Source organism: Xyrauchen texanus, chromosome 2 (assembly GCF_025860055.1).
Source record: "Xyrauchen texanus isolate HMW12.3.18 chromosome 2, RBS_HiC_50CHRs, whole genome shotgun sequence".
NCBI lineage: Eukaryota > Metazoa > Chordata > Actinopteri > Cypriniformes > Catostomidae > Xyrauchen > Xyrauchen texanus.
Genome location: NC_068277.1, coordinates 700,590 through 717,493, shown reverse-complemented (window position 1 = coordinate 717,493; position 16,904 = coordinate 700,590). Strand labels below are relative to the sequence as shown.

Here is a 16,904-nt window from a genome sequence, read left to right as displayed (position 1 = left end):
AGTGTATGTTTTCTTTCCATATGCCAGTAGATATTGACAAACATGCCAGTCACCTCCGTAATCGATATTATACATAATTCTCTTTAGTACCATTCTAGTTTCTTGGTTGACTGATAAGAGTGTCTGTGTGCTTACATATGTGTGGGTGCTCAACACGGTTAATCTTACTCTGGCTAAGACATCAGGGTATGCTACAGCTGCATGCAGACAGGGATGCATTTAATTCTTTTTTTTCCTAATGCATCATAAATGCCTAGGACTTGGCTGGACTTGGAAAGATTTGAGTGCCTAAGGATCGAGTCCAAGTTATGTCAGAGTAAAATGCATCTGTGACAAGTCCATCAAAAATTACATTTGAGACCAGACTCAAATCTGAGTCTAAACTCAATATCCCCAACTCGAATGAAACGATAAACATTTCAAACAGTAGTATACTATGCTAGCTAGAATGTCCATAATACCTAGAGTACAAACTGCATGCTGCCATCTTTGCTTATGAGCACTCTTTTCCTGAGCCAATAAATATCATGACACTAATTACTCTGGAGCCATAGGGAAGTGACATCATGGTTGCACCACAAGAACATGCACGGTGCCTTCACTAGCAACTGACAGGGAAAAATATACATGTAAATCTCAGTTTTAAGAGACCTAAAAAAAAAGTGTTATTTGTGAAATATCTACTACAGTAAATGCAATTTATATGTTGCTTTAAAAAATTATTTGTTGGAATACACAGCTACTTTTGAATGACCATCAATGGAGAAAATGGCTTTTTGTCAACATTTAAATTTATGCATTTGACAGACACTTTTATCCAAAGTGACTTACAGTGCACTTATTACAGGGACAATCCCCCCGGAGCAACCTGGAGTTAAGTGCCTTACTCAAGGACACAATGGTGGTGGCTGTGGGGATCGAACCAGTATAACATAATGGTTAAGGTACAGCTAACTGACTTTGCTAACCAGCCAAACCTTGATCCCATGTATGCTACATGTCACATTATATTATCACGCAACCTCATTACACACGTTTATAGTTATCTTGCATCTTTGCAGTCCAATCTCATGTAAAAACAACATAACTCCTGTGAGTCCAAGATTTCAAACAGATTTTAAAACCGCGGCTCTAGCATGTGCAAGGTCGAACACATTGCATTGTTGTGGGAAACAGTATCTCATGCAGTGTGCTCTGTAACTGTTTTATATGCTATGTTACTGATATTTTGGCATATGTAGTAAGTCATCCAGCTATTCCATGCATAAAGAAAATTTGCATGCAATGCACAGTACTCGTACTATAAAATGAATAAAAGTAGAATGGTATTATGCTATTCCGGCTCACGTGCCAAGAGGGAACAAAACAAATACTCTCCATTGTATAACTGTATTCAAGAGTCAGAACCATATTGACAGTTTTCTAGTACATGTTTTCATATGATCATCTTTTCTTTGTAGTTTTATTTTTAAAAGAATAATAAAAATGACAGCGATTATTCTGGAGATGGAGTTTTGCACTCATGCCTACTTTTTTCCTTGAAATGGTGGAGGAATGTTTTTCTTTTTCACCTGTCAAAATGAAATGACAGGTGGACCTCTTTTAAAAGCATTTCGAGTTTTCACCATATCACATAAGGTAAAATTCAGGAGTCCAGTTAAGACAGAGTGAAGCTCCTAATGCGTTCCATCCTACACAGTTTATCTGAAAGTTTTTCGTCCTTTAAAAAATAATGTCAGGTCCATTTGCTTCTCCTTGATCTCATCTGTAGCACAAAATCCTTAGAGGAAAAAAGTAAGAACACTTATCAAAGAAGCAAAAACAGACACAAGCAAACACACAGCTAAACTTTCTCACTCTTTTGCACGCCACACACACACACACACACACACACACACACACACACACACACACACCTTCAAAGGCAATATATGTAACATCGTCTCTGTGGCAACTGGACCTCAACATTCCACGTGATGTCACTGAGAATGTTCAATGATGTCATAATGGACTGACATTCTTTCTGGTCCCCGTCCTTTAGTCGGTCTCATTAGTGATATAAAGATTCAGAATTCTGTCTAAATCTGAGGGTAAAATACTGATTAAAACAATAGCAATGTTTAAAATAATGATAATATGAGTTATGATAAAATACTACATATAAAAGGTGTAAATACATGGCCAGTCCCTTTGTCTTTCCACATGGCCCCCTCTTCTCATTCAGGTCTTTTGTTCCCAAAGCGCTCAAGAACACTGTTTTTACAAGAATAAACTAACAAAGACAAAAGACAAAAACAATGGACTCAAAGCCAAAGACAGCAAAATCTCTGCAAACTGAATTAATGTTTCCAAAGGCAGTTAGCATTTCTTCATCAGGGAGGAAAGTCCGTTCTGTCCATCAACAGCTTTGACTGTAGTTGGCCCATTTTGTGTTGCTGTTGATTGATCCCACCACAGAACAGAAGATAAATGAAAAACATGTTTTCTGTGATACCAGTTTTCTCACAGTTATTAGTGTTGTTTAGAAGAAGTCTTTTAGCTATACATTCCAAAATGTATCCATCTGTAACCATGGTAACTCCATCCGTAAGCACAACGATGGTGTTCCAGTTCAGCTGAAAGTCACACAGTCAGGCGTAGTCTCTCTGCTGGAGAATCTGAGACAAGTACAGCATAGGTTCAGTTACAGGTACAGCAAAACGGACCCCACCAGACCTTCTGGTTTAGTAAGGAATCATCATACCTAACTCAAGCAACCCTAGCAAAAACAATCAAATTTCATCAGTCACAAATCAGCTATTAGTCTACTCACGACTGATTTGTGTGTGATTTGTTTTGTGTATGTTCACCCTCTCTCTGACTGCTCCAGATATGTAGTTCCGGGCTTGGCAATTCTATTGCTCTGTGGAAACAGAGAGCACACAAACATGAGCACATGCACAATACTGACATTAAACCAATAGCAAAAAGAACACTGAAAGCTCCCCAAGAATAGTGAGCAAATAACATGAGGACTTCTTAGACAATGTCTCTACATGAACAGTACGCCCATCTCTGAAATATAATTCAAGAATCTCTCAGGCACATTCCACTGTTTTGTTCGTTTTCCATACAGACTACCACTGACTGGGATCAGAACCCCGGAATCAATTTGATCTAGACCAGATTTTTCTAGTGCTACTGCCTACTCTTCATGAAAAAACAAAAACAGACATGTCTTCCAAGCATCTACCTTGGGTTTGGTTTGGCTAACATTTACATAGTAGATGTGAGGTCTTGCTCTCTTACCTTGTGCTTTGGACACCTCAGAGAAAAATTGTCTTCATTTAGAGAGCAATCTTTGAGGACAAGGGAAAAAAACAATAGATTTAGTGTTTGTGAGTGTGTTATGATCACAAATATATGCATTTATATTTATAAAAACAATTGCAGACCAAGGTAAATTCATGTCTCACCTGCCTCTATGGCACAGAGGTAATGGTACCTCAGTGTGCATCCTTTACTGTAGCAGCCAAGTGTTGAGCCCACCATCTCACAATGAGAGCAGTTCTGATAATGGAGTGGCACACAGTCAAAAATGAATGGGCAGTAAAATGCCAAATAAAACAACAAAACTATTCTTATCTACTTGTCACATAATACAACATGCTTTGTAAAACCAGCTATAGAATTTCCCACTCACTGTATCTCTAGCACCATCTAGTGCCTCCTGAAGGCCATACAGTCTCCCATTGACTAGGTACACCCCACTGGTCCACACAATGCAGCCCTCGTGCACCCACAGCTCCTCTGCGTCCAGGGGCACTAGTGGGAGCTGAGCCAGTTGTGCCATGGGCCCCAGGGAATCCAGGCTGGGTGGGGGAGGCTGGAAGGGCAGAGAAGCTTTGTTGTTGATGGGGATAGTTCGAGGTAAATCTTCGCTGGATTTATGTCTCCTTTTGAAGCGAGGATGGGATGTCAGTTTTCTGTGCTGGGGCCTTTGCTGCGATTCCTCTACCTGCAGCTGCTTCAGTACAATCTTGCTATCCAGTTCTTTTGATGCTCCCAGTTCACTTGCCAGTTCTACTGCCGGATTCCAGGTGTCAACTGTCACCTTTAAGGTAGAGCAGCTGGTCTTAATATTCTGGAGAAGCATTTCCTCAGCCACACTGGGGGAGGCAGTGCCAATAGTGGTGGCTGGGGATGTTGGGTTTGTTGCCTGACTTACAGTGCAATCGCTGTCTGTAGATGACTTAACATTTTGAGGGTCCTGTAGTCTTGTATCCTGGGGAGTTAATTCTGTTGAAATGGATGTCATAATGAAACCTGTTGTAGCCGCCCCATGGTGAGACATAGTTTGTCGGATTTGAGGTTGATTCTTAGGGAGCTTGGCTACATACTCGGCAGGGTAAAAGGGACCATAGAGATCCCCAAGATTTTTGTAATTGGCCCATTTCTGGCACAGGCAGCATAAGAGACAACCAGTGTGTCCTGTCTCTGTTATCACAGGCCCTGGCAAAACATGTCCAGATGTAGGAAGTGTCTTTCCTGACTGAGAGACAGAATCAACTTTCTCAGACACCCAATTTTCTTTTGTTCTTTCATTTTCCTTTTCTCTTCTCACTACCTGAGATGACAAGCTATTTAAGGGGGCATCGACCCCACAGTGACCTGATTTTCCTCCACCTTTAGATTTTTCATCTTCTGCATTAATTATTGTACAGACTGCCCCAATCTCCGCTATCTTTTTCTCCACATGTATGTAAGGAGAGAAAACATTATTCCTGGCATCTGAGAATATTCCACACAGGCCCATGTTGACCCTACTGTCAGTTTGAGTATCCAGCTGCTCTTTAGAAGCCATTCCCCTCCTTTTCCTTCTCTGCCTCCTAACTGAGACAGAGGTTTCATTGCCTTCTTTTACCTTTCTCTGTCTATGTCCAGCAGGCTTCACATCAATCTCTGGCTGGGCCTCCTCACTCTCAACATCCACTTTCACCACCTGGGTTTGAGCAGGAGGGACCAAATATGTACAGGGTTTTTGGTCAGGTGGTGTTGGAGTTCGGGGCACCTCATCTTCAGTGTTTGGGGTTGGTTCAGACTGAGGGGCAGCTATAGGTGAGCTCAGAGGGGTTGCAGGTATGCTGGCTGCCGCATTTTGATTTTGAGCTTGGGCACGTTTCTGCTTATTCACACTGCCTACTGGGCGACCTTTTTTCTTGCCTGATGGGAAATAACCCTTGGGCACAATGCTTTCTGAGGATTTAGACTCTGAACCTGCCAACCTGTTCATCTGGTGCTGAGTAGCATGAGAAAGGAGGTGGTGCCCAGGGCTCTGACTATGGCCAGTGTCAGCACCATAGTAATCTGTGTAATCATCAAAGCCCATGCCAGTCTCTAGCAGTTTCTGCCTTAGTAGGTTAGCAGCCGACTGCTCACTTCGTCTAGTTTCCAGCTGTTGGTAAGTGTTTGTGAACTGCTGTATGTCTGACAATGCAGATAAAGATGGAGGAGGGGATTCCTGTACAGGACAAGGTAATGGAGGTGGTGGTGGAAGGGGACCTAACAAGGTAAAATCATCCTTATCATTTTCACCCACCAAAGACCCTGAAGAGCCAGCAGCACCTAATCCAAAGTCAAAATCTTTCGGCAAACCTCTGATGGCACTACTGCTAGATGTTGTTGCAGCTGGTTTAAGAGACTGAGAATCACAAGCATAAGTGTCTTTGACAGTTCTGAATGGCATAATATTATCTAAAGTATGAGAATCTTCAAGGTAAGATAAACAGCCCTCCTCTCCCTGAGGAACATTTGAAAATGAAGTGCCACCCTCAGGGTCTGCTATGTCAGTGGTGTAATGAGAAACTTCTGTATTGTCAGAATCACCATGACTATTAATATTGAAGTTGGCTTTTTTCAGACTGGGTGTAATTTTCTGCACAATTGCCTCAAGTTTTAGACCACAACCTTTTCTTGGGGGGAGAATCTTTGTTTTGCACTGTGGAAGAGAACTAGAACTGGATATGGGGTGATGTGGCTTAGGGGATGCCAATTTGGGCTGAGTATCATTACTGCCAGTGCAACTGTTGCTTGCGAGTCTAGAATCAGAGTGGGACAGAGGGGAGTGATATGCTGATCCTGGCCTTTGACTTGAAACATCCTGATGCTTCCTTTTAGCAGGAATAGGAGAAATAAATGATCTAACTCTCCTTCTCATTATTAAAGGGTTGGTTTCAGCTGATACTCCAGATTTGGCTTGTCTCTGTCCCTGCTGAATCCCTTGGGTAGCCTTACCAGTGTGCACAGCAGCGCTAATAGCACCAGCTGGAGCCACTGAATTTAAAGGTTTGGCAGATTCTTCTGCACTCCTATCTGAGATGCCCTCTTCTTTGTGTTTGGTAGCAGAATTCAGGGCATGTTGAGAACCAAAATTCTCATGAGGGACTTCAGTGTGTGGTTTTCCAGCTCCCTCTTTCTCAGGAAAAACATCCCACATTTTCATGTCAAAGTGTGAACCTGGATAAGAGTGCTGTCGAGATATGTGATGCTGACTAAGCAGAATATCACTTGGAGATTGTGATTTACACTTCTGGTCAGGCAGACTCTGGGGAACATGCCTGTCCATATCTTTCAGTCTATGTCTGTCAGGAGTCCAGTTTGGTCTGTTCTGAGGAGGTAAACTTGGTGAAAATGCTTGCAACTTGTTAGAAGAGGGGGTGCTTTTAGAATATGGTGATATTGTGGGTAATGGACGATGTGTTAAAGGGTGTGACATAATTTTTGGCCCATCCGTGGAGTCACTGAATCCATAAGCTCGAAAACCATCAACAGCCTGGGAATATGACTGATGTCTTGTTGGTGAAGACAAGGGATTGGAGGACATTTGAGAAAGGTATGGCAGGTTGCTGGTGGGTTCATTGTTGCCTTTGGCATGGCTGGTTCTTTGTAAGTTAGAATCAACATCTACAGGGGGATACAGAGACTTATTCGCTTCCTTACGGGGTGGCGTGCTGCAGTAATCATCTGCATTCTTACCTGCGGGACTGATCTTTGTGGATTCCTCGTTGTGTTCTTTCTTTGCTTTTATTTCCCCCTTGCAATATTCCTGTTCATTTGATCCAGAAGATGAAAATGGTTGCTGAATGACTGAAGGTCCCGAGGTTCCTGAGTGTCCTCTTTCTCTCTCTGGAGTTGTCCGTCGAGAAGGGGACACATCACAGATGACTGAACGCCTTCCTGATGATGATGTTGTCTGAGATGGAGTCTGACTCAAAGGACCTACACCACATGCCAATGGTTCAGTTTCCTGTAGTAGTAGTTGTTCCACAGCAGAGGGAGAGGTACCATATCTTGATGGTTTTCGGTGTTGCAAAGAATAGTCAGCCAAGTTGATGTGCTTTGGAGGGGCTGCTATTGTGAGATCTGAAGGCTGCTGCATGTGGGTGGACTGGCTGAGTGTAGTGCTACTTTTGCTTTTTTCTAAGGATATACCTTGAGTCAAGTTGGGCCTTTGTGCTTCAGAATCCCAAGTGGGATGAGGAGGGTCTAGAACCATCTCATTATCTGGGCCCTGATTTTTATTTGCATTTGGTGGTTTTCCAGAGGCCATTTGATTTAACTGGACATTAAGTCCGCCCATAACTGGTTGAGGGCCCATGGAACTCAAATTTTCAATAATACTGTAAGGTAGTCTTGTTTGATAACGATGCTGGGATGTATCTTGAGGTTGCTGAACACTAGATGTCTGGTCAGGACGTCCATAGCGTCGATCAAAGTGATGACCTTGGAGGACTTCTTGCAAAAGACTAGGAAATGATTGCTGAAACTGAGAATTGCTATCCTGACCTCTTGATGCAATCGCCCTTCCCCCTTCCACAGCAAAAATACCAATATCCTTCCTAGCAATAGATCCATAGCTGGCCTGCAGCTGATAATAACTTTGGTATCTATCTGGGCCCATTCCACTTCCTGTTTCAAACTTCCCTTTGTTCTTTGCGCTCATGCAGGCATTGTACTGTAACTTGGGATTACTATATGTATATGAAGGGTTAGAATGACTTAAGTGTAAGTTTTGGCCAAATTCTTGTTTAGGGGAAATATATTGTGAACCATATGTTTCCATGCTGATTTCCCCTTCTCCATTATGATTTCTTAATGCTCTTAATGTTTTTACATCATGTTGGTCCTCAGGACAGCTGTGTTTGTTTGGGTAATGAGAAACACCATAACGTGGGGATTTGGCTCCTGTGTGCTTACTTGATTCGGCATGTAGTTCAGAACGCGCAGAGACAATAACCCCAACATTATGTTGTTCCAAAACATTTACATTTTTGCTTGGATTCTGAAGCTGTTGTGCATTGCCCCCATCTTCATCTGTCTCAGCTTCTGTTTTTGTGGGAGGGGCTGACTGTATTTCCTTTGTACTGGCAAATATATTCTCAGATCTATTTTCTCCAAGACAGGGAGGATCTCCACTTTCAACCTCGCTTTCTTCATCTTTTATCATTTTGATCTTTCGCACCTTCATTCCATTATTATCTTTATTATCAAGGTCTCTTTTAGCAATACAGTTTAGATGTGCCAAGTGAGTAGGAGATGGAGGTGGAGGGGAAACCAACTGTTGTTTGGGGCTGGGTTCAGCAGAAGGATTAACCGATGGTGATGAGGAGGAAGAAGGAGTGACAGTTTCTGGTGTCTTTGTTTGAGGAAATGGTGTTAAAGACTCACTGGTAGATTGTTTTGAAGCTGTTGAAATGACTCCACTGTTGACCTTGATATCCAATCCATGCTGACTCAGTTCTGACTGAATCTGACTGTGTGATGAACGGTAGCTGTGAGACTCCGACTCATTGCTAGTTCCACTTGCCTGCCTAATTCTCTTCAGTTCTAATTCTGGATCCACTTTTGTTTCCTCTATCTCAGAACTCACTTCGTTTACTGTGGTCGAATTTCCACATTTGTTTTGGTTTACAGGCACAGACTGCTGCATCTGAAGATAATGTGCACCATCTCTGCTCTTCTTCTGGGACAGCACGTTGTCTGTTAGCATCATGTGTTGCACTGTATTAGGCAAATTTTCTACTTGAGAGGTGAGAGCATTGAGGCTATTTAGACCAGGATCCTGCAAGAGTTTGTCATGAGGGTAAAGGGAGCCATCTTCCCCTGGTCCCCCCCGAAGACCTAGTCCTATTCTGCTCTGATTTACGACACCGTGACCAATCCCTGTGCTGTGGTTCAAGCTAGCTGTTTTAGCTCCTACACTGCTACCACAACTACTGATGCTGCTGTTAGAATTGGGAGTTGGACTCCGCTGAGGTACAGCCTGCAGAAGCCGTCCATGGCTTTGACTGTTGTGATTGTTTGGAACAGAGGGGTGGGACGATGGCTGCATATGAGTAGCTGTACTGTTTCCCTCTGAATTCCCCATCAGAGGAGATGAGGACGAACTGCAGCTCGGAGACTGTACAGCAGATGGAGCAGGGGAGGAGTTAGATATGGGACTGAAGTTTTGTTGGATATGAGCCGCTTGGTTTTGGGAATGCATTGGAGATTTGGCAATGTCTGGAGGCAGAGCAGGACTGGACGGGATAGGAGAATGGGGCATTTTAGTGTGTAAATGATGATGCACTTTAAGGGAAGGGTCATAACCTGCTCCAGTGCTGTGCTGAGAGACACGCTGGGAGTGGGGGGCATGCTTGTTGAGGGACTGAGATTGTGGGGAATATGGCGGATGAGTAGAGGATGAGTAACTTTGTCCTATATTCTCAAAATTGTTTGAACTTGAATGAGAATTTGGATTAGACTGAGTGGGCGAGTTATTAATTTTGGCATCTGTGCTGCTGTTGCTCACATCGTATCTTTGTGGTGGCGAGTTATACATTCGAGAAGAGCTTGAGGCGGCATTAATGGGGGCATAGTGTCCAAACTGAGGCAGTATTCTGTTCCCAGCCAGAGGGTATGCCTGGTGATGCTGACCTTGGTGTATTCCTTGATGGGAGGGATATTTCTGACTATGCTGGCGTTGATGCATTTGAACAGCTGATTGCACTGAAGTATTATGAGCCATACTGTATTGCTGGGAGGGAGAAAATGAACCAGCACCACTGCTACTATTACTACCTCCAACTCCAGAGCCACTGCTGGAGCTGTAATCCATAGGGTAGGGAGAAATCATTCCAGATGACTGTTGGTACTGGAGAGGAGCATGACTATCAATGTTTGTGTACCTAAATCCAGCACCAAATCCAGCTCCCCCTCTTCGGCTTCTTTCCCGCCCACTCACTGGAAGAAAATAATCCATACTTTCCTTACGGTAAGAGTTTCCAGCACCTCCACTGTGAGTATTTCCCTGTGCCATCTCTCCAGTCCCTCTTCTGGATCCATAACCATGTATAGGAGAAGTATGTATAAGATGCTGCTGGCTCCGTAGGTGAAGATGCTGCCCATGACTCTGCAGGTTAGGTTGAGCTTGCTGCATGGCAGCATAGTCCTCTGAGGCTCTGGGGGATATCTGAAGGTCTGAAGGGTGGGGCTGATATGAGGAACTGACCACACTTCCTCCTCGACTAAACCCTGGATGAAGAGGGACTGGACTATTAGGAAAATTCTGCATGCTTTTTTGTTGTTTTTTTGGATGGCAACTTTTCTTATAAAAAAATCTAAATGGTAAATTGGAATGTTTTGTTTTAGCCTTGTGTTTATAGCAAAATTACACAAAGTGAAACTGTAGTCACATCTGAAGCAGGATCGCAGGAGACATTAGCAAATGCCTGCTGATCCTAACTGAGCTTTACAAAACCAGCAGATTCATTTGCTGTTTTTCATAAGGTGTTTTAGCACTAGATCTGAAGAGTTATGGAAAATGCCGACAGGTTTAGTGTAGTCACAAAATGTCTCTACCAGTCAAGATGTAAACATATTCCACCAAAACGGCATCTGAATTTCATCTCCTTAAGAGAATGATAATATCTTGATACTGTAGTGTGATACTGCTCTTTGCCATTTGGTAACTGTGCAAATGTATGTGTAGCAGCCATGCATTGGAATTATAATAGTTCATTGACAAGTCAGTAACAACAACAACAATTCATCCTGCGGTTGGCACACATTTTCACAGACACTGTAAATAGTTTGAGAAAGATCAGCTCATGAGTTTTCCTCATATTTCCTGGGTCAAGGGGATTTTCGGCACTCTCTCGAGTCATATTTCATTGAAATCTTAGATACAGAATATTTTCAGACTTCACTCAAATATTTGCCTTTTCCCATGTTTGTAATTCGCTTCTGCAGGACCCTGGTCTTCTCAATTGTTTCTATGCCTGTTCAGTCATTGTCCATAACTGCAAGGTGTTTTTCAGTGGAGTTGGTGGTCAGTGTCACGCCATCCATTTGCTTGATCAATACAATCCTCTCAATATGAGGGTCTTTCTTTCTCTGGAAACGGGAAGCTTGAGATAGTCTGAAAATACAGGGAAAACGCAGCATTTTAATCATAAGATCTTACTGGTTTAGCATTGCTTTAGTGCTACATGCATATATTCCAACCAAATAACAACCCATGTACACTCAATCTACTGTTAATTATAACTAAAATACCCCTATTTTAGTAACATAATGAACTTGTGATTTAATAAACTACTAACAAATGTAATAAAGCATTACTCCAAAATGAGGCATTAAATTAACAGCATGTAACAAACATTAAACATGAAAACACCCAATACAAACCCTAATCTCTGCATACATGGTATAATATTTATGCCAGTGGCCAGACGGTGTGTGCAGCGGCGGCTTGTGTGTGTTGTGCATCTCTCTCGCGGATGCAGCACTCATCTGTTACAGTTCTGTTGTATTATTTGTGAAACGTGTTCACAATAATAATAATAATAATAATAATAATAATAATAATAATAATAATAATGATGGGAATAGGTAAAAGCATCATACAGATTGAAAAGTCATAACATTAGAAAAGTCTCAACTATCTCAAGTTGGTCTGTGAGGACAAATTTCAAGATCTACGCACTGTGTTATGTTGTGTTTGGGCTTGCTTTTAATCGCGATACTTTGCTGCAAGTAATAAAAATTAGGGATGCACAGAAATGAAAATTCTGGGCCGAAACCGAAAATCCAGGATGCACTTGGCCGAAAACCAAAACGAAACTGAAATTTTTACCTGTTTAAAAAAAATATATATAACTATAAAATATATATATATATATATATATAGATCAGTGCTCTATTCTGTTTATGTAAACGTATGTACACTTTAAGTGAACATTATTGTGCAAAACAGCAGTAATTGAACTCAACCTCAACTGTAAACGACTGATGTATCCTCAAGTGAAGAACAAGTGTAATGTAATTGCTATACACATCATATTGGACCGCTTTCTATTTAACTACAAGTGACAGGTTTCTCTTCAAGAACAAAAGTTGCTAAACGTTCTGACAGTCTCTCCTGTCTGAAAGCTCATCAAGAACATGAGATGCTGCACTGAACCGTCTCTCACTCTCTGTGCTGGTGCTTGGGCAGATAAATACCTGTGTGCAATCCGCGCAAGCAAAGGATAGCGGTCTTTGTTTATGCGCCCGTAGTCAAGGGGATTGCCGCTTCTGGCGTAGTTCAGCTAGATACGTCTCAAGTTGTGTTGTAGCTGCGCTAGTTGTGGCACTGCTGTGGATCGGGGCGCTTTCCTGTAGAATCTCTTGCTGTACTCATATATATATATATATATATATATATCTTGAAAGTTCTGCTGAACAAACACTGCAGATCTCAAATTTGATGTCCTTATCAGAAACTTTGAAGAATTTCCACACCGCTGACATGATCGGCCTTTGTTTGGTAGCGCCGTGATGAGGGCTAGATCGATCCAGAGTGAAATCTAAGCACTTAGCGGCGGGGCGAGTAGGTATTTTCGGCTCATATTTTCGGCCTTTTTTCTCTTTCGGCCAAAAACCGAAAGTGCCATTTTCGGCCGAAAATTTTCGGCGGCCGAAATTTCGGTGCATCCCTAATAAAAATCTTTTCCATGTTCTGTTTGTGACACTTATTGTAGTAATAGGTTTGTGTGGTGTTTGATATAACTTTTAACTATAGAAACTGTCAAATAATTGATTCATGTATAATTTTTGTTAATAAATGGAGAGCAAAAAGGAATGACTGGTTTGTCCGTATTCTTCAAGCAATATCAGTTACTTTTTATGACTTCATAAATGTTTATTATAGAAAACAACAAGAATGAATATGAGCTAGCCTGAAGATGTAAAAACAAAACACTGATGCAACAGAGTGGAATACATGAAATGTGCACATGCTGGGCGACAAATTCAATCTCAATTTTTATCCAACTTATGGACGATTCATGATTCGATTTTTTCAACTTTTAAATGGACTCCAACATGATTCAAATTGTGTGCTTTATTAGAATGCAAGGCAACCTGGTTAGACAAATCGAAGTTCTTTTCATTATAGGAAGCAAAGGTGTGCAGAAAAAATGCACAAATGCACCACAGGAGGAAGTTGTCAACAGAGCGCAAATGTAAAATACATTAAAATCTAAAAACCCAGATGTTCAGAAATAATAGAATAAAATAAGAAAACTGCTAAATACTTCTTAGCCAGTATAGTTATTAATTTGATCTAAACCAAGTCTATCTAGAAAGTTCTCACTGTATATCAAACAATGTGTGTATATTCATGACCCGCTGCAGATAGAGACACGCCCTCTAGTGGTTCACACTGAGCAGTGCAGCAATATGAAATTATTTATCATTACAATTCAACGAGTAAAGTTTGCCAAATGTTGGCTATAGATGCAGTGAAACACCACAGAATAAAGCAATAATCTATCTGAATCATCATGGCACAAGAGTGGCGGATGTTTGTCCCATATATATCCTCTCCGTGATTTGAAATGAAGCGCCCGTAACTGTCATGTAACTAACGCTTTATTATGGGTAAAAAGGACACAGTTCATCGTGGTAAATGTTCTGCACTTCTATAGCGCTTTTTTTTAACCTTAGCGGTATTCAAAGCGCTTTACTCTGCATCTCATTCACCCATTCACACACCAATGGCGGCAGAGCTGCCTGCAAGGCACTAGTCTGCCATTGGGAGCAACTTGGGGTTCAGTGTCTTGCCCAAGGACACTTCGGCATGTGGAGTCATGTGGGCCGGGATTCAAACCACCAATCCTGCGATTAGCAGCCGACCTGCTCTACCACCTGAGCCACAGCCGGCCCGTCATCAACATGTGCACACCGACAGTTATGATCTTAAGCTGGTGTGTACCTGCATGACGGATGAAGCTAAGCTACAATCACACTGTACAATCATACTGGGAATATTACCAGTCTTTTATCTCCGTCTCCATGTTGTTCGCGTTGAGCACGCAATAATATTGGAGTTATTTTTCTCTTCATTATTCAGCCTTTGGTGGATTTACAGCGTTTTTTTTTGGGCAAAATCTCGATTATTTATTTTTTTAAGTGTCAAAATGCCAATTCAAATCTGAAAAATCTGAAAAGCCGCCCAGCCCTGGCTGGCAAGAGAATTTCAAAATAAAGGTGCATCTTAAAAAAAAAAATATTTACGAATTGAATTGATGACATCGTATCATTGGTAATGTGATCGATGCATTGATTCAGATCGATTGATCGTTACACCCCTTGTCAACAGATAACACAATTAACTCACTTTAATATGGCATGCTCATTTCTGAAACGTGGGATGACAAGGGATCGCAATGTTTCACTGAACAATCAGTTAGCATTTTCCTCATGAATACTGATGAGCATATTCCCGTCGTTTGTATGTTTTGGAGCACATTTTGCTCGCTTCAAAAGCAGAATGAACAGCATGGGTCATCAACACGGCTCAATCATGGATAAGCGTCACGAGCGCAGAGCGGGTGCGTTAACTCATGGACCCTGCGTAGAATTATCAACAACGCTATACGCTACCCAGATTAATTAAACACAGCAGAATGGAGAAACGTGCACGAGCACAGGGCAGATGCTCTACTTTATATGCGCTTGTGACACCGTGAGATGCACGGCCGGATTGCCAAACCCATTTGAATGCGATACTGAAAATGCTATAGTTCTTGCTTTATATAGATGCCATAGTTACGAACCATGGTAGTGAATTTAGCCATATAAAAACTAGGTGTATTTTTTCCACAGATATATCTGTTGTTAATATCCTAATTTTCATCTGCATCCCTCAAAATGAGTGCTGTACTGTCAAATGTGCATTTCAATGAACATCACATGTAATATTATTGGTAATTGCAGGCGTGCTACCAAAGAAGGTGCCAGTGCCACATTTCACAAATAAACCCTGATGTGGCCCAGGCTGAAGTTGTGTTCATCACCTCGACCGACGCACATTAATACGGGTCCGATATTGCAGGCGTTTACAACACCACTGCTGTAAACAATCCTAGGGGAAACACTGCGTATCATAATATAAACTGGCTCTTGTTCAGTGTGGGTTGGGTTACACCAGAAGAGAGACCAACCCAAATCACAAACCCAAAATGAAAACTCTGTAATTATTTATCTGTAAGACATAAAGGGGTCAGCTGGTCCCTTTTTAATTTTCCTTAATTTTTAGTTTTTTCTTTTGAGTGATTGCCTCTATGTATTGACATTGCAAAACCTTTTGTGTCATGGCAAACGACACAAACATCTTGCACATTCTTGTCCTTAGACTTAGAACTGAAGTCTTAATGTGATGCTTAAGATTGCTCAAAGTTCCAATTTTAGTGTCAGTTTATAATGGGAAGGGTTCGAGAATCAGTCTTAATGTTTTTAGGCGGTACCTAGGTAAGTATGTGGCTCAGGTGGTAGAGCGGGTCGGCTGCTAATCTCAGGGTTGGTGGTTTGATTCCCGGCCCACATGACTCCACGTGCCGAAGTGTCCTTGGGCAAGACACTCAACCCCAACTTGTTCCCAATGGCCTTGTGCCTTGGATGGCAGTTCAGCCGATATTGGTGTGTGTGTGAGTGAATGGGTGAATGAGACACAGTGTAAAGCACTTTGGTAACCTCTATGGTTAAAAAAGCGCTATATAAGTGAAGAACATTTACCGTTTGAGACTTCTATTATTTTTTATGGGGGCGAGAATGTGCAATTGTTCCCCTAACTTTCAGGTTGGATATCTCTAGTGGAGGACCAGATAGGAACCTGATATATTCACGGAAATAAGTCCTCTTTAGTCACATTCTGCTGTCATGATTGCATGTTTCATCAGCTGAACCAACACCAATTAAACAACAGCTAAACCCTTTAATGAGACACTGCTTCCATCCATCGCAGCCTCATTCCCACCTGACAAAGGTCCATTTTTATGATGCTTTTTGTCATTTTTGTTTGACTGCTACTGGGCATTGAACACTTTGTACAGAAAAGAGTAACAAACATTGTTAAACATCTATTTCTGAACAGAAGACATGCACATTTGAAACATGATTATCATTTGTTTGGGTGAAAACGTTTCCCAGTCTCTGCATATGAGCCTGTTGTCAATAAAGCAGTTGTAATACGCTTTTAACTTCTGCTCATCTCTACAATCTAACTTAAAGCATCTTTAAGCCCAGACAGACAAAATGCATCTATGGTTTGGGTGTTTAATTAGTCTTTAATGAGGGTCTCAGGCACTTTAATGGGATCATTAGTCATATAGACACGTGTGTACTGTCTCTCAAGATAATGAGTTTATGGTCTTTATACAGTGAAACTAGTCCTGAAACTGATCAGGGAACAAATCTAAATAATTGTGAAGGAATTCACAGTTAGCATCTAGTTTGTGTGTGTGTGTTTATACACACACACACACACACATATATAAATACACACACACACACACAAAAAAAATATATATATATATATATATATATATATATATATATATATA

At 41.5% G+C, this 16,904-nt stretch overlaps 1 protein-coding gene across 2 annotated transcripts in view; it reads right to left on the bottom strand.

Annotated features, from left to right (window-relative positions):
* Positions 1-1,373: 1,373 nt before the first annotated feature.
* The window catches only part of LOC127653446 (uncharacterized), a 19,328-nt gene continuing 3,797 nt past the window's right edge, over positions 1,374-16,904 (bottom strand). The window contains exons 2-6 of one of the 2 annotated variants that reach the window (XM_052140147.1): positions 3,683-11,437; positions 3,456-3,549; positions 3,289-3,338; positions 2,813-2,902; positions 1,374-2,657 (exon numbers count right to left, since the gene is read on the bottom strand). In XM_052140147.1, the coding sequence (XP_051996107.1) occupies positions 2,846-2,902; positions 3,289-3,338; positions 3,456-3,549; positions 3,683-10,591 (7,110 nt within the window). In that variant the 5' untranslated portion in view covers positions 10,592-11,437 and the 3' untranslated portion in view covers positions 1,374-2,657; positions 2,813-2,845. The remainder of the gene's footprint in view (positions 2,658-2,812; positions 2,903-3,288; positions 3,339-3,455; positions 3,550-3,682; positions 11,438-16,904) is intronic. The other variant, XM_052140137.1, reaches the window with a different exon arrangement.